General features: G+C 49.2%; 3 protein-coding genes across 3 annotated transcripts; 1 reads left to right on the top strand and 2 right to left on the bottom strand.

Moving 5' to 3' along the window:
* Window positions 1–2222: 2222 nt before the first annotated feature.
* LOC139837796 (uncharacterized) lies at window positions 2223–2720 on the bottom strand. Its single transcript, XM_071827077.1, has one exon. It carries the CDS (start codon window positions 2718–2720, stop codon window positions 2223–2225), a length of 498 nt encoding a protein of 165 aa, XP_071683178.1.
* Window positions 2721–4201: 1481 nt separating this feature from the next.
* LOC127321167 (L-Ala-D/L-amino acid epimerase) lies at window positions 4202–7517 on the top strand. Its single transcript, XM_051350206.2, has 7 exons — window positions 4202–4822; window positions 5268–5378; window positions 5541–5757; window positions 5899–6232; window positions 6423–6484; window positions 6919–6995; window positions 7218–7517. Exons 1-7 carry the CDS (start codon window positions 4301–4303, stop codon window positions 7221–7223), a joined length of 1329 nt encoding a protein of 442 aa, XP_051206166.1. The 5' UTR covers window positions 4202–4300; the 3' UTR covers window positions 7224–7517.
* A 2696-nt stretch (window positions 7518–10213) lies between these two features.
* On the bottom strand, window positions 10214–11870 carry LOC127321151 (putative glutamine amidotransferase GAT1_2.1). Its single transcript, XM_051350177.2, has one exon. The coding sequence runs from the start codon at window positions 11616–11618 to the stop codon at window positions 10287–10289; it is 1332 nt and encodes a 443-aa protein (XP_051206137.1). The 5' UTR covers window positions 11619–11870; the 3' UTR covers window positions 10214–10286.
* Between the last annotated feature and the right edge of the window lie 6476 nt (window positions 11871–18346).

The raw sequence follows: 18346 nt of genomic DNA, 5'->3' as shown, positions 1-18346 counted from the left end.
CCCGATGATTCGGTTAGCCATGGCTTGTGTAAGCAAAGGTTGGGGGGAGTGTCACCCATAATAAAACTAAAATACGTGTGTAAACAAAAGAGAAGAGGGATGATCTACCTTGCCGGTAGAGATAACGTCCTTCATGGGAGCCGCTCTTGAAAGTCTGGTTGGCGAGGTAGTTGGTGTACCCATTACCATTCGTTGACAACAACAAACACCTCTCAAAATAATTTTACTCCTATTTTAAAAATGAAAAGCTCTAGCGCATGTTAATCCCTGCTTCCCTCTGCGAAGGGTCGATCTTTTACTTTTATGTTGAGTCACCATCCTTTCTTTGAGCATTTTCTTGAGAGCACAACTGTCATTCTTAGTATAATATGCTTGTCCCAAAATATGATTGACTGTGGTATAACTTTGATGCTTTTATCTTTGACAATCTCTATTTCTAGTCTTTCCATGAACTTCAAAGGTGCCCGAGCATTTATGTTTTGCTGTACAAATACGGGCAAGCGAGATACCACTTTATCATATCCTTTTATGAACATTGCAATCCTGCTGATAGACATGATTCATGATGCTTATTATTAATTTATTGGTACCTTTCCATGATTGACATAGCTATTAGATGATCTTATTTGCATGTATCTTATGATGAATTGCCTAAGTACTTGTCCATATCATGAGAATATTTACATCATATGAGCAAATGTGTTCGTGAAAGTTCTTTTATCGCACTCAGTTGTTAACTGAATTGCTTGAGGACAAGCAATACACTAAGCTTGGGGGAGTTGATACGTCCAAAACGTATCTACTTTCCCGAACACTTTTGCTATTGTTTTGCCTCTAATTTGAGTATTTTGGATACAACTAACACGGACTAGCGCTGTTTTCAGCAGAATTGCTCTGGTGTCTCGTTTTTGTGCAGAAATTCAACTTTCAGGAAAATCCCCGGAATTTATGTCGAAGGGCTTATTTTTCCAGAAGAATCACGGAGCCAGAAGGGCAGACCTGGGGGAGGCCCAGGCCCCCCAGACAACAGGCCGACGCGGCCTGGAGGGGGGGCGCGCCGCCCTAGCGTGTGGCCCCCTCGGCTGGCCTCTGACGCCCCCCTCTGGACTACTTAAGGGTTTCGATCTAAAAACGCGAGGGGAGAAGTCGAAGTCGCCAGAAACCATCCAGTACGCCACCACCGTCGCGAAACTCCGTATCGGGACCAGAAACTCCGTTCTGGCACTCTGCCGGGACGGGGAATTGGAGGAGATCATCGCCATCATCACCACCGACGCTTCTCCATCGACCAGCCATGTTTCCCCCATCCATGAGTGAGTAATTACCCCGCTGTAGGCTAAAGGGGATGGTAGGGATTGGATGAGATTGGTCATGTAATAGCATAAGATTGTTAGGGCATAGTGCCTAGTGTCCGTAATTTCTTACCTGCAAGTTGTATACACATGTCGCTGTCCGGAACCCGAGGCCCCAAAGTGACAGAAATTGGGACAACCGGAGGGGAAGACAGTGATGTGAGGATCGCATGTGTTCATGGAGTGTTAATGCTTTGCTCCGGTACTCTATTAAAAGGAGTACCTTAATATCCAGTAGATTCCCTAGAGGCCTGGCTGCCACCGGCTGGTAGGATAAAAGATGTTGTGCAAGTTTCTCATTGCAAGCACGTACGACTATATACGGAACACATGCCTATGGATTGCTTAGTACTTGGACACCGTTTTATTATTATCTGCAAATGCCCTGCTTTGATTGTTACATGAGTTTCTCTCATCCATGCAACGCCCGTCATCCATCCCTATGCCTACAGTATTTTAATCCTGCTGTCTACTATAATTACTACTGCTATCTTTGTTACTCTGCTGCTGTTATTTCACTACTGCTACTGCTATAAAACTGTTACTACTGATAAACTCTTGCGAGCAAGTCTGTTTCCAGGTGCAGCTGAATTGACAACTTCGCTGTTAAGGCTTTCAAGTATTTTTGGGCTCTCCTTGTGTCGAATCAATAAATTGGGTTTTACTTCCCGCGAAGACTGTTGCGATCCCCTATACTTGTGGGTCATCAAGGAGCCTGGATTGTCTTCACAAATGTAGCATACGTCGGGTAAGATACCATCAGCTAGCCTGGAAAACACCGGAGAGTGCTGCAACACGTTGATATCATTGTTTGTTCCCGCCATGCCAAAAAAATGCATGCCAAATTCAAAGGTTATGGTCTGCCACCGCCTAAAAAATGACACTGCACTCACCAGTATGCCCCTTGTAGATCCCCTGCCAAGCAAAAGGACAATTCTTCCAGCCCCAATACATGCAGTTAATGCTTCCAAGCATCCCATGAAACCCTCTTGCTGCATTTTTTTGCAGTATCCAAGCTGTATCATCTGCCTTTGGTGCTCTCAAATAGTCTTTAGCAAACACCGCTATGACGACTCGGCAAAAGTTGTAAAGAGTCTCTGTACATGTCGATTCCGCCATCCGTAGGTAGTCATTGGCTATATCTGGAGGAGCTCCGTATGCAAGAAAACGCATTGCAGCTGTGCACTTCTGAATTGAGGTGAAGCCCCACAAACATGTGCAATCTTGCTTGGTCATGAAGTAGTCGTCGTACTCCCTGACGCCGTAGACAATCTTCAAGAATAGCCCCTTGTTCATCCTAATCCGGCGCCGAAATTCCCTTGGTGAATGAGTCGCGTCGTCGTTGAAGTAGTCGGCGTCAAGCAACATTGCGCCGGCTTGACAATGTCGGTTGATATTCCTCCTCTTGCCTGGCTTTGAGCCGCCGCGCCGAGGCACGGCGAAGAAGGTGGCGAACGCGTAACATACTCGTTAGAATCAGCTGATGTTGTTGCCGCCAGACAGCCTCAGCCTTCTGGTCCTCCGTGAACAGATGCACCATCATCTCGTTGTCGTTGTCCATCGCGGCAATCCGACGAACACGTTGCGGGTGGGACGGTTGTGCGCGGTGGCGGCGAGCTCTGTTCCTGGCGAAAGATCGGCCGCTGGTTGAGTGGGTGGTGGCCATGTCGATGGACGGCGGTTCCTTGACAGGCGGCGGTGTCTATTGCAAGCAGGGGCGCGGCGGCGACGGCGCTGGTGGAGATCTACAGGGGTGGGAGCCGGCTCGGGCGTGGGTAGGAGGTGGGAAAAGCGGTGCGTCTGGCTGCCAGGCGGAGCCCACGCTTATTTTCTGACGTGTCGCGAGGCGCCGGCGCGCCGGATCCACGCTCTCTACGAAGAGGACGACACGGGGTTGCCGACGATTCTACTGAGCTCGAAAACTAGCCAACGCCTTTTGTAGCGCATCGGTGCAAGCTCGAAATCCACACTGGCGCACAAAACGTTATCGGTGCTGCTCTAGTGGAGATGCTCTTATCTGTGGAGGGTCTAGTCACCCTCCTCCTCCTCCACGGCTCCGGCTCCGACCAATGAAGTTCCAATCACATGGTTGCGGGGCGAACCGCTTAAAGTATCCGCATGTTTCTTGGCACATCGACCACTCGGCCTCATGTAAACAATGCTGCGCCTAGCAGCGCACATGCAGGACGGACGTGGCTAACCTAAACCTGCACGCCCAGTTTATTCGTTAGATGCGTGGGTAGATGCGCGCGCGGTTGATTGATTGATTAGGTTGCATTGTCAATTCAGACCAGTATGTGGCGTGCGATCGAGCTTGTCATCAACCAACTTGATGTAAACCAATGGAGCAGTAGAAAATTAAACGAAGCGCGCGCGCGCCTCCTTGGCGATCGCAAGGGCCAGGCGGATCTTCTTGCCTAATAATGCTCGCACGGCCGGCAGCCGAGCGTGATTAACAAACAATCAGATTTGTTTAGTGTTTGCTGATGGTGGAGAATCGACTCGGTTGAGAGTGACAACCAGTAGATCTACTCCTCGAGTAGATCTAGAATAGTACGTCCACGCTTCGAACTGTGCTATCACAAGCACAGTAGGCATCGGGGAAAAGCAACCGGGGCCGACGGCAGGGTCTCGATCATAGCAGATGCTAATGGCGGGCCCACCTGTCATCGAACGGTCCGTCCGGTCGGGCCAGCAGCATTGTCTCGCTCGCTTCGCTCCGCGACGAGGACACGTCAGCTGCCACGGCCCGCACGGCAACAGTTCCGTGCTCAGCTGCCACTGCACACTCGGCAGCTCGACTGACACGTGGGCCCGCGGTGTCAGTGCACGTACTGCCAACCGCTCTGCTATATAGAGATCGGCTCAGCTCGTCTTCCTCCTCCCGGCGAATCTTGCCAACTTCCGGCGACTCTCCGGCCAGCCTGCTCTCCCCAGCGCGACCGACCATGGAGACCTCCATCGCCTCTTCCTCCTCCTCTCCCCTGCGCTTCTCCCACAACCCGACCAACCCGAGACCTACCCTCAACCCCACCCCACGACTCACCCCATCCATCCCCGGCGCCGGCCGCCAGCACGCCACCCGCCTCCGCGCGATCTCGCCCTCGCCCACCCCGCCCCCGCCGGCCCCGACGGAGGCGTTCGGCTTCGACGCCCTCAAGGACACCTTCTCCGTCGACGTGGCGGCGGCCGAGGCGCGCCCGCTCGACGTGCCCCTCGCCGCGCCCTTCACCATCGCCTCCTCGCGCCTCGACGCCGTCTCCAACGTCGCCGTGCGCGTCGAGCTCTCCAGCGGCGCCGTCGGCTGGGGCGAGGCACCCGTCCTGCCCTCCGTCACCGCCGAGGACCAGCCCGCCGCGCTCGCAGCCGTCGCCCGGGCCTGCGCGCTGCTCGCGGCTGCACCGGCCGCGCCCCTCGGAGCCGTGCTGCGGGACGTCGCCGACGCCCTCCCCGGACACGCCTTCGCATCGGTGAGACGCTATGACACCATACTCTTAGTTTCAGAACTGCACAGAGCACAGTCAAAATCTGAACACGAGCCTGCAGCACCAAAAACGGAGAAGTTGGTTTTCAGTTCATAGAACTTGATTCTTGAGGTCCAAAAAACACAGCTGCTTTAATTGTTTCTATTGGCAATTACTCAAATGCTGATCCGATGTGTTCATTACACAAAACTGTTTGGACAAAGTCAAAATCTGAACACGAACCCGCAGCAAAAAAAAAAACAGAGAAGCTGGCTTTCAGTTCATAAAAATTGATTCTTGCGCTTCACGCACAGCTGCTTTAATTGCTTCTCTTGGCAATTGCTCAAATGCTGATCCGATATGTTCATTTTACAAAACTATTTGGACACACACACAAAAAAATCATCCTTTGATTCTGATGCGTATTTACCTCTACTTTTCTCCAACGAAGGCCAGAGCAGGAGTGGAGATGGCAGTCATCGACGCAGTGGCCAACAGCATCCGCATACCTCTCTGGAGATTATTCGGGGGAGCATCAAACAGCGTCACCACAGACATCACGGTATGCTTAATTACATCAAACTGTTCCCCGCTGTGAGTCAAGCATCCTGTCCGTTGCATTATCAGAGTCGCTGAACTTCATCTACTATCTCTGAATTTAGATTCCGCAATGAGCAACGCCTGCTTTATCAGAATTGCTAAATCCATTAATATCTGAATTTAGATTCCAATCGTGACCCCAAACGAAGCCGCTCAACTGGCTGCGAAATACCGGGGGCAAGGGTTTCAGACTCTCAAGCTCAAAGTAGGGAAGAACCTGAACTCGGACATGGAGGTTCTAAAGGCCATACGACTCGTCCATCCAGACTGCTCGTTTATCTTGGATGCAAATGAAGGGTACACTGCAAAGCAAGCGATCGAAGTTCTCGACAGACTAAACGGTTTGTACTTGTTCAAATTTGATATCATTACTGTAAAAGCTTGCAGTTTTAATCTTTCCCCAGTATGTTCAGCCTTTTTCTCTAATTTCAACTTTAGCTGCTGCTGCTTCGACTCAGTTTTTGTCGTCGCTGTGTTATCAGAAATGGGAGTGACTCCTGTACTGTTTGAGCAACCAGTTCATAGAGATGACTGGGAAGGCCTCCGCGATGTTAGCGTCGCTGCAATGGAGAGATACAGAGTTGCTGTTGCTGCTGATGAGAGCTGTCGGAGTTTGCTTGATGCTCAGAAAATAATACATGGAAATCTTGCTCATGTTATCAACATCAAACTGGCAAAGATGGGGGTTCTTGGAGCCCTCGAAGTGATTGATGCTGCAAGAAAAGCTGGTATCGCGCTTATGATTGGCGGCATGGTCGAGACAAGGATTGCCATGGGCTTTGCTGGTCATCTAGCTGCTGGGCTTGGTTGTTTCAGGTTGGTTCATTGTGAAATTTTCTCTGCAAAAAGAGGTTACTGGTGAAAAATATGAATTCTTTTTGTTTTGTTTTTCTAACTAAAGGGTATGTCACTAGGAATTCCAAACTAGAAATGATGGTACAATGTTTTAGAGCTAGTATCTGTCAAATCGGGTGCTAAAATGGTTATTCCCATGTTTTGGATGCAGTTTTATTGACCTGGACACACCTCTTTTATTGTCTGAAGATCCAGTCTACGGTGGCTATGAAGGTAAAATCCTGTAAAGGTGTAATTTCCTTTTGTAAAGATGTTACTTTATTCAAAGATGCAGTTATTATTTCGGTTTTGTTTTTTATTAAATGCGACTTTCCTTTTGTAAAGATGTTACTTTATTCAAAGATGTAGTTGTTATTTCGGTTTTGTTTTTTATTAAATGCGACATATGTTCTGCCCAAGATTACGTTTTAGAAAACCTTCATATTGTGAACATTATGTTCTTCCTTGTCTTTCCTATGTTGAATTATTACACATCGTTTCCAATGCTTGTGATCTGATGTTTTGAACCAGAATACTGCTTAATCCTTATGTCTGTTTCAAAATCTAGGATTCTCTTCCTTCCACACTGTGGATCTTCAAAGTAAATCAGATTACTATCTCTAGTATCTATCTTCTACTTCTTGACTTGCATATATTTCTTTCATCAGCTTCTGGACCTCTCTACAAATTTACCAATGCCCGCGGCCATGGTGGCTTTCTTCACTTGGACAACAATAATGGATGGGTATGTCAAAGCTCACACATGTTTGCTCAAATCAATCGGATATCTCCAGTAAATGGGTTATACGTCTTTTAGCAATCAACTGTTCTATTTAATAAATGGGATTGCAAATACTTTTGCCAACCTAAATATGACCTGACAACAACGACTTTGTATAACGAAATAGGTGCGAGAGTTGCGAATATATATATGGAACTTATTGAAGTATATAATTTTTTTTTTCAGAAATGAAGATGGTCAAGGAATGCCGTTCTCCCAGAACTTCGTAAAGTTATGTTATCACATTGGACGACTAAAGTCTGGAGCTGAAATCACACTCTTGTAAGATAAATTGATAGCTTCAAAAGTTCCATTTATGTACTGTTATAAGTCCAGTGAGGCCTAGCGTATTTGATCAGGCTGTAGATAGAAACATGAAGGCCACTTTGTCTGGCACTGTTGTTGTATCGAAATGGTGCAGTAAACTGTATCCCAAGAAATAAACATTGTTATCCTATAAAAAAAAGACGGGGACTCAAAAGTGTAGCACGTGCTTCCGGCTTTCGCTTGTAGTGCAGTTCATCTCTACATGTGAATTGTTTTTCGTGTTAATTGGATGTGAAAAAAACTTTTTTTACCGAACTTCCACCGGAGAGTATATGTGTACTTCTGCAAGGTGCCAAACGTTCATACCACCTTAGACTGGATCTTCAGACAATATAAAACGCATATCAATACCTGGAATTAAGTTCCAGGTATGCTCGGTTTCGAATTAAGTTCCACAACTTTTTTCTTCAAAATGAGCAAACCTACATATAAAACGCATATCAATACCAAATTTAATCTAAACTGCGACGCCTCAATTGGCAAAAGGACAGAGATTTGGTGCACATGGGCACCAGTGATCTCGTTTAAAAAAAATCAAAAATCATATTTTTGAGTTTCAAAAAATTCTGGAAAAAAAATCCGCACATAGTCAATGATGTATCCCACAAACGTGTAAAAAATCAATTTCAAATACTTAATATTTTGAGCTACACAAAAATATCAAAATTGTAGATCGGAGTAGTCATTTTCAAATCTTCAAAACATATCAAATTTTTTCATTTTTATCTAGCTCAAAATAAAAAGAATTTCGGATTGGGATTTAGTATGATTGTGAAATGTATCAATGACAGTCTTCAGAATTATTTTCATAATTTTTATAACTTGTAAAAATATTTTTAAATTTTTCTTAACATAGCGAGAGCACTGGAGCTCGGGAGCTAAAAACACTTTTCGGGGATGATAATAGTATGTTGGTGCTCTGCACTTCTCTGAACAATGTTTTCTCGGTGTAGAGGTGCAGTTGCTGTTGCACTGCAGTTATCGTCGTCCACATGTAGTACGTCACTGCTGAATACAAAATTGTGCTGATACATACGATCTCTACATTTGGCTGCTGGACAAGTGTTGCTGCCAAGCCCTCTAAAAATTGACGTCTATTTGTACGTTCCCGGTATAAATTATTTATTAAAAATTATCATTATTACCGATATTATCTTTCAATTTGGAAGAGGAATCGACAAATTGACGTTCATCACCACAACGAATAAAAATAAATTTCCTTTTCTTAACGAGGAAAACTCAAATCCTTGTACCAATTGGCTATGAAAAATAGTGAGCTAATGCTATGATATTTTATTGCGATATAACATGGTATTTCACAAATAACGTCATCTCGAGAAAATTACTAAAATTTTGCGTAGTCTGTTAAAGAGCTATGTTGAAGAGCTTCTTGGCGACGGCCACCAGTGTGCCGGGGCAGAAAGACACGACGGTGAGGATCGAGCAGCTAGCGAGCAGTAGGCGCGGCATCAGAGTACCATCTCTGGTGAAGTCTGATGCAGTTTTGCTGAACTGCAAGGAAATTGTGCTCTCACTCTTTAGGTGCTCTGCGCTGCACTTCTGTCTGAATGATGTCTTCTGGATGTGGTCGAGGTGCACGGACTGTTGCACTGCAGTGAAGCTGTCGTTCAGATCTATACTCCAATGGTGATATAAATGTTGCAATCTCATTACTCAATGGTGATATAAATGTTGCATCTGAGGGCTTGACAAGTGCTGGGACTGAGTTGCAACCTGTACACCATGCATGCGTGACATGTATGGTGGCCCGCCACACCTGGGTACTGCTAGCAGTTCTCTGCTGCTTTTCCTCCAAGTTCCAACTAACTTGAAGCTCCCAGTCCGTGTCGGTCTGTCCGTCTGACTTTGGCACCTCCAAGGCTCCACGTGATGATCAGGAACTTTGCTGTTTTGCTCTTCTACTTGTCAACAAAGTCTCCAACAATCGCGGACCACTTTTTGTTTGGTCCAACTAAATGTGACGAGCAATACTCCCTCCGTTTTTTCTACTTTCAGGGTTTAGTAAAAGTCAAATTTTGCAAAGTTTGGTAAAATATAAGAAAATATTTCGATTTACCAAATATATGATGTTTTAAAATATATTCTATGAAAATTCTTATAATATAGAATTACAAGAGGGTATGAATGACAATGACACCTCGAATATACTTACATAATTTCCGTTTAGCGAGAATTTTACAAATTGTCACGATATTATCAAATCTTATTTGCAATTCCTTACTAAGCATAAACCACGCAGTAATCTAACGGTTTAGGGCATCCATAACTCATCTTACAACTTATAACTAGCACAGATCATCAAGCAATCCAACGATTTTGATATTTTTCTCAGGTTCATTTGCAACTAGGAGAATAATATTCCCAATATTGAAACTCATGTTGATCCAAATCATGGCAACTGAAAATTGCGATTGAGAATTAAAAAAAGGTACTCCCTCCGATTCATATTAATTGACTTCAATATGGATGTATCTAGAACTGAAATATGTCTAGATACATCCATATTAGAGTCAATTAATATGAACCGGAGGGAGTAGGTATTTTCTCATTCGTGTGATCATCGTAGTCAACAAGCTGGAAGACTAAGCAAATACACGTATGATTTGCACCGTTTTTCATGCAGTTGAGTTGTAATAAGATTGCAACTGAGATTTTTCAGTTGCAATTAAGGTTGCAACTGAGATTTGATAATATCATTTTACCGCTCTCGGTAAAGTGAAAACAAATCACACCCATGCATTATAGGGAGAGATGTAAAAAAGCCAAACAACCACTTGTTGTCGAGCTACACATCCACATCACAAACTAATTTAGTACTCTCTCCCATTCATATTAATTGACTCCATATTATGGAGTAGCACTATCCCATTTCAACTTCGCACTCGTAAGTCGTTGGGTTTTCAGTCATCACTCGTGCAGAGTCGGAGACGTTGGCTGGAGCTTGGCGTCAAGCAGGTCGGCGCAGATGGCTCCCATGGCGCGGTAGAATGCAGCGAGGCTGGACAGCTGCGCGGCGGACATCTTGGCCATGAGCGCTCTGGCCGCCGCCTCCCGGTCCTCGCTCACCTTCAGCGTGCTGTTGAGGTACCCGGACGCGTTCCGCACCGTCGCGCCCATCTGCTTCAGCCGCTTCTCCTGCTGCGAGCTCAGCGCCGCCGTCTCCAGGAACTCAGCGCCAGCGTCTAGGTCCCGGCGCTCCGCCTCAGCCGCCGGCTTCTGCGTGTCGCTGCCGCCGAAGTACATGTTCTTGGCCAGCGAGAGGCTCCGGACGAGCACCTTGCGCTGCTTCTCCATGGCGTGGCTCAGCTTCGGCATCGTCGCCGCGGTGACCGCCCACCTGCCGCGCACGGGCCCGGAAGCAGCTGCGGCGAGTTTGGCCTCGTAGGCGACCACGGCGCGGACGAACTCCCGGTAGGCCTTGGCGCAGCCGGGGTAATCGAACTCGTCGGAGCCCTCCTTGCGCATGCGCTCCGGGTGGAACTGCAGCCCCATGATGAACTTGCCCTCGCCGGGGCTGTACGCGTCCGGGTCGTAGAACCCCTCCACCAGCCCGTCCGGCGCGAACGCCATCGGCACGAACCGCTCGGCCAGCCGCCGCACGCCCTGGTGGTGGTAGCTGTTCACCATCATCTCACCGCCGTCGAGCGACTCCGCGAACCATTCGTGGAGCGGCGTGCCGGGGAGGACGCGCACTGGGTGCCGGTGGCCGTCGTAGTTGGCATAATCCATGTGACACACGGCGGTTTCGGAGGCACGGGAAGGGAGCTCCTGGTGGACGTCCTGGTAGAGGGAGCCGCCGCAGGCGACGTTGAGCACCTGCGAGCCGCGGCATATGCCGAGGAACGGGATGCCGCGCTCAAGGCAGCGGCGCGCGAGGAGGAGCTCGATGGAGTCCTTCTCGTGGTCCACGGCGGCGTCGCTCGGGTGGAGCCGGCGCACGGCCTCCAGCTGCTCCGGCGTGAGGCCATCCTCGTCATTGTCGGCGCCGGCGTCGTAGAGGGATGGGTCGATGTCCTCGCCCTCGCAGAGCAGCACGCCGTGGATGGGCTCGAAGGAGTCGAGCATGGCGTGTATGCCGGCCACCCGCGGCACGATCACCGGCACCGCGCCGTAGCCCACGATGAGGTCCAGGTGGTACTCGCCGACGAAGTCGACGAACTTGTTCTTGCGGACGGTGCGGCGGGAGACGATGAGCACGCGGGGCAGGATCCGGGACAGGTCAGGATCCGAGGAAGACATGGCCGGCGAGCGAACTAGCTAGCTGTTGCCTGCCTCGTAAACAGCGATCAGATGTGATCAACGAAAGAGCTCTCGAGATTGGAGATCAATGGCGGTGGGTTTTGTTGGATTTGTGGGGAGGTTGTATCTGGATCGAGGTATTTATAGAAGGACATCGAGAGGTAGCCTAGCTGAATATCTGGATGATGCATCGATCTTATCACGAAATCGACTGAGAATGATTTAGTGCCGAAACTGAAGCGTATTACCATGCGCAGGAGGAGGAGGAAACTTGGGCGGACGTCATTAACTACGAGGACGTGTGTTGGGCTGTCGACTACCACACCGTCTAGGCGCCGCGTGCAAGAGCAGGAGGTCAAAGTGGCCGAGAGCAATAACGCTAAATGTACCACAACAAATATTGGATTTTGCGGCAAATGGTGGCATGCCCGGATGGTATAGTGAAAGTTGCAAAAACCCAACACAGTTAATTCAAGACTTGTTGAAAAAAACCCCGTTTCCAATTTTCCTAAATTGCAACCGGTTTTGACTAACATCATGACAAAAAAAACACTGATCGGTTGAAGTAGCTATGCTAATGGTCCTTCTGATAGGCCGGTCCCAGTATCAATGCTGATGTGGCGCTAGATAATGCTGTTGGCCACCAAAACCCACCGGCGAGTAGCGACGGGCAACACGTAGAGCCGGGAGGCTCCCAGAACTGCGGTAGGCTCTGGTCCCTCGAGCGACGGCCCGCAAAGCTCCGGCACGCACGTCCGATGCTGGTGCAAGGGCGTGCCACCTGACCTATACCTGGTCAGGAAGGTGATGGATTGCTTCGCTTAGTTCCTGCATGGCATACACGTAAACATTAAATACGAGTCTTGATCGGCTCTCAGGTTGTCCTGTGAATCGGCTCAAGGAGCCGATCCACCCATGATTCTTATGAGGTCTACGATAACATGGTGATGCTGCTTGATCAATATTAAGTTAAAACGATCTACGACGATCTAGGGTTTTCACCACATAACCGAAACGTCCTACTCGTAATTGAGCCTGGCAGCCACGCAAGATGATAATAAGCCAGCCCTAGATAAGACCTAAAAACCAACATGGAGTTGATTCCCGGAACATCTTCTCTAGGGCTAGCAAACTACACCCTACGTACTACTGGATCCTTCAATCCGTTTGTAAGGCCTAGCTATGTAGATATTAAACTAATCCTTGAAGAACAAGGAGCAATCGTAACGGATCGGATCTACTGAACAATGACTAAGCAAGGTGCCACCCTTGCACCTCAGATCGGTACAAGGGTGGCTAGATATCTAGAGGTAGCATGGCTAATCAAATACATCAAGAAAGTACTGATGCTAACCCTAACATATCTACGATAACTACGTTGCTCGCCATCAACAAGGCTTCAGCACGAGCAACGCATGAGCAACGAATAAACTCGGTACTGCCTAGATCGCGAGATGCGATCTAGGCAGCATGGTGCTTACCCGGAAGAAACCCTCGAAACAAGGGGTGGCGATGCGCCTAGATTGATTTGTTGTGAACGTGATCGTCCTCCTTCTCAATAACCCTAGATACATATTTATAGTCCGTAGACTCTCTAACGTGGGAATAATCCCAACCGTGCACGAGCTAAACTCCTTTAATCCTAACCGACACGTATCCTACTATATTTACAGATACACGGGCAATTTAGCCCAAACTCTTGTACAAGGCCGATTCATGCATATTTTCCGTGCATATTCTCCAAGCCCATCTCAATCACGGCCCACCTCTGATCCGGTTAAATTCTGGTGATAACACATGCCCCCCTGGTTTTGGTAATGATAATTCCAAAACCACTCTGCCTTTTCTTCGTCGGGTCACGTCGTGGCAGAGCAAAACCGTCGCAGTATCCTTCATCATGATGCCTTGCCTTCTCAACTTCTACGCGTGATTTGACAGTTGTTTTTTTTCTTTTGGCACCACTTCCTCGGAAACTGCTGTGGCATTAAATCCACTACATCCCCTTTTATTTAACCGCGCCGAACAGTTCGCCTCTTCATCCCCTTGCTCTGTTCTAGCCATCGGCACCAAAAATCCCCCTTCTCCTGTAGCAATGTCGTCCTCTTCCTCCTCCTCCGCCTCGTCGGATCTTTCTTCCCAATCCTTTTCTTCCTCATCTTCCTCCTCCCGCGAGCCCACGCCGGAGTGGGATCTGACGGCGGCGCACAACCAGCGCGCCCCAGAAGAATGGGACCAGGAGGACCACAACTCCTCCGTCTGGTCTGAGGACGATAAGTCCTTGACCAGCGGAGACGAGGACCTCCAGTTCCTCGCTGATGGGGAACTGGAGGCGGGGAGCGAGGACGACTCGTTCTCCTGGGACGACTACACTTCCTCCGAGGAGGAGGAAGAAGAGGAGGACGACGACTCCCTCGAAGACTACCCGCCGGCGAAGCGCTTCCGTGCCGGGTCAGATGACGATGACGACGACGACGACGACGAGGAGGAGGAGGCTCCCAACGAAGGCTACGGGAGCAGCGACGAGGAAACCGCCGGCAGCAGCGCCGACGAGAGCTCCGATGGCGACGACGAGGGCAGCGACGGCCCGTAGAATAGGACTAGTAGTAGTAGATTGGTCAATAGACCTTTCTTTTGTTCTTCCTCTCTTGAGCAATCGGCTCTTCTTTGTAAGAAATCCCCTTTATTATTAATGAAGAAAATATTCCTCTGCCGATCTTCCTTCCTCATCAAATTTGCCGATTGCCAAAGTAAGTCAACGCGCAAAGAGTCGATGGCAGCGCATCGGCATTTTCCATGAATCGCGACTAAGGCGGCTTCTCCTTTTTTTTATTGGCCGATTTTTTGTATGGTATCGGCCCCCACATTTCACTGTCCATGTATCGCACATGTTTATCCGTTTAGGTGCCCCCCGAGCCGAATCTGTCAGGTAACTGCAGATATCGGCTCTGTAGTCATCCAAAGAACTGTACCTGAACATCGGCTCCGTCAGGACCAATGTCGACTTTTTCTAGCTCATCAGCCGATGTAAACCCATACCCTAGCTTTTCGTCTCCTGCTAGATCGATGCTCAACACAGGCAAAACGTATGGCAAGGATAATATGGGCCGATTGCTGGAATCGGCCCCCACTTTGATTGCATTGCTCAATGAAGGTTTACATCTTTTTCGTGCTTTACTACGACTACGTGACATTCTTGAGACAAGATCATCACTTTTTATTTTTTGGGGCCGATCGTTGGGATCGGCCTTGTCACGTGCGTCCATAGTCTTTGCTCTTGTTACACAGTCAGGCCGGTGGATAAGACCAGCCTCACCCCGTTTTTTGTCACGTCGATGCGCTCACAGTCGTCCAAAGTGACTCCGGAGAGTGGCTCTTGGCCTGCCGCCTCCCAAACGTTCATGCCAGCCGTTGAGATCTCGGCCGAGTCATCTGTGTGGACGATCTCTACTTCATCTCCATCACACTGTATTAAGCATTGATGCATCGTGGATGGAATGCAGCAGTTGGCGTGAATCCAATCTCTCCCTAGCAGGACAGCGTAGGTGCTCTTGCTATCGACGATGAAGAAAGTTGTAGGGATGGTCTTCCTTCCTACGGTTAAATCCACGTTCAGAACACCTTGTGCTTCTGATGCTTGGCCGTTGAAATCGCTCAATGTGACATTGGTCTTGATCAGATCCGAGCTAGAGCGTCCCAGACGACGTAGCATGGAGTATGGCATGATGTTGACTGCCGCTCCGGTGTCAACCAGCATCTTGTTGACAGGCTGCCCATTGATATAACCTCGTAAGTACAGGGCCTTCAGGTGTCTATAACTTCTTTCTCGTGGCTTCTCAAAGATAACCGGCCGTGGGCCGCAGTCAAGTTGTGCCACAGGTGCCTCTTCGGTTCCAGGAGCACAAAACTCCGCCGGAAGGATGAACACCATGTTTGTGCCAGCCGATGTCTCATCATCGGCTTTCTTCTGTTTGGGGCGCCATTCTTTCTTCTGTGGTCGACCTTCCTCGTCCAGAGTTCCCTGAATTTTCGCGGCTAGATCAGGCCGCGCTTTCCTCAACGTGTGCAGGTATAACCTTTCGGCTTCCTCCAAGCAACGTAGTCGATGAACCCTATGTTTTTGGGAGTGGCTGAGTCCATCAGGGCACCACCTTGGACGGTGGTATTTATCTTCTTCTTCTTCTTCTTCTTCTTCTTCTTATTCTTCGTCTTCTAACTCCTCGAGATCTTCCACCCGAGAGGACTCAGCTTGCTTGTTCCGAGATGGGAGAGGTCCTAGACGCTTGAACACTGACACGTCTCCTGTGCCCTTCTTCTTCTGTCTACATTCTGGGCAGTTGCCGATTGTGGGCAATCGGCTCATTCCTGAATCCCAGCAGTGTTTGAAGAAGGGACAATCCCAGTGCCTGTCCACGTCATCCTGCTCTCTTGGCTTTTCCTTGGCATGGCGCTCATATCTCTCATCGTCCCGATCATGCCGATGATATTTCCCGGCGTCCCTGCTAGCCCGACGATCTCTTTCGTCGTCGTCGTTGTATCGCCGGCGTTGGTCGTACTGATGCTCATATTTTGTTGAGGAGATGATCAGAGAGAGGTCGCTGATATCGCACATTCTTCACTTCTCCCTCTGTGATGTAGCGCTTGCCATCGTGTCGGGGCCGGTCGCGCGGAACGGCCTCCTCCTTGTCCTTGCCACGAGAGCGGCTGCCCTCGTCTCTGTCCTTACCAGGGTGGTGCACAGGCCCGACCATGTTAATGCTGAACGAGAAACCTGGCTGGCACCTCCCGGGGTAAGTGTACTCCACCATGTTAACGGCGGGAAAGGGGTGCATGTCAACTTTCATGGCGTACTGGCTAAAAATCAGACGCCCTTGTTCTATTGCCATTTGGATCTGCTGACGCCACACCCTGCAGTCGTTGGTGGTATGGGTGAACGTTTATGCCACTTGCAATATGGCTTTCCGTTCAGCTCTTGCGCCGTAGGGATTTTGTGGCCTTCGGGTAACTTTAGCTGCTTCTCCTTGAGTAAGAGGTCAAAAATCTGCTCAGCTTTGCTTACGTCGAAGTCAAACCCTCTTGGAGGACCTTGTGTCTTAACCCATTTACAGGACACGGGGCTTGCCCCCCGAGCCCATTCAGCCACCGCTACCTCCTGATCTCCAGCAGAGTCTTCACCTTCCTCTGTTTCAACCAGGACTACTGCGCGCTTGAACTTGTCCTGGTACAACTCTGGGTGGCGCTGTTCATATAATGACAGTTTCTGAACCAAATGCGCCAGTGAAGCGTACTCTGCTTGGGAAGCCATATCCTTGATCGGCGATGCGAGACCCACCACCGCCAGCTCGACTGCTTCTTTTTCAGTCAAACGAGCCAAATAGCATCGGTTCCTGATGGTCCTGAAGCGCTGGATGTATTCTGACACTGTTTCTCCGCGCTTCTGTCGTACTTGTGCTAGATCGGCAATGCCAGCCTCGGAAGCCTCTGAGTGATACTGCATATGGAACTGCTCCTCCATCTGCTTCCAAGTCCGGACCGAATCTGGTGGCAGCGAGGTGTACCACCCGAAAGCCGATCCTGTGAGGGACTGTGCGAAGAACCTCACACGTAATGGGTCTGATGCCGAGATCGTGCCCAACTGCGCCAAATATCGGCTCACATGCTCGATTGAACTGGAGCCTTCTGACCCGCTAAACTTGGAGAATTCAGGGAGCCGATATTTGGGTGTTAGTGGGATCAAATCGTATTCGTTGGGGTACAGCTTGAAATAGCCGATTGTCCTCCTTTTCGGCACCATGCCGAACTGGTCTCTCAATATTGCACTGATCTGATCCACGGTGCTAGCTGCAGGAGTCGAACTTTGAAGATTCGCTGGGATGGCATACTTAGCTAGCCACGCCTGCTTCTCAAGATCTGAGCTAGCTGCAGGAGCCGAGCTTTGAAGATTCGTTGGAGTGGCATACTTAGCTAGCCACGCCTGCTTCTCAAGGTCAGATCCAGAAGCCCCTCCTGCTGTTCCAGAAGTCCCTGCTGTTGCAGTCTGGTTCGTGCGTGACCAGTTACTGCAGTCTGGCACATATGTGCACATGTATCCGTGCGGGATCTCCTTAGGCGCTTCATACAAGAACTGGTAATCACTAGGATCGCCACCGATCTTGTAGACGACGTATGCCGGTGAACTCGGCACTTCTGGTGCTGCCAGCGCGAATGGCAGTTGTGGTCTGGTCTGGAGTGGTATCTCTCCTTGGTGAGTCCCTAGAGCAGGTCCTGATGGAGAGTACTGATGCTTCATGATTTCCTGGACCACGCGAAGCGCGACACGCTCCAAGGTGTTCACCAGGCTCTCCGAATGGCGGTGTAGCGAATGAGCTACCATGTGATTAACTTCCTGACGCAGAGACCTGGTGCGTTCTTCTGAAGGAGTAGACAGATCCACTCCATCGAGCGCGCCTTCAGGTGAGAACCCTTTCCACCTGATGCCGTGTGAGCGGGTTCTCTGGAAAGAGCCGATGAGGTCGGCTTCGAAGAGAGCTTTGATATCGTCATACTTTTTCTTGAGCTCCTCAGTCAAATCTTCGTACGTGACTGGATCTTCCGCCATCTCTGATGCGGATGATGATGCAGTTGATGTAGAACACTGTCCCACCGGGCGTGCCAGAATGTGTTGGCCACCAAAACCCACCGGCGAGTAGCGACGGGCAACACGTAGAGCCGGGAGGCTCCCAGAACTGTGG

Source organism: Lolium perenne, chromosome 3 (assembly GCF_019359855.2).
Source record: "Lolium perenne isolate Kyuss_39 chromosome 3, Kyuss_2.0, whole genome shotgun sequence".
Lineage (NCBI taxonomy): Eukaryota > Viridiplantae > Streptophyta > Magnoliopsida > Poales > Poaceae > Lolium > Lolium perenne.
This window is presented reverse-complemented; position numbering and strand designations above follow the sequence as displayed.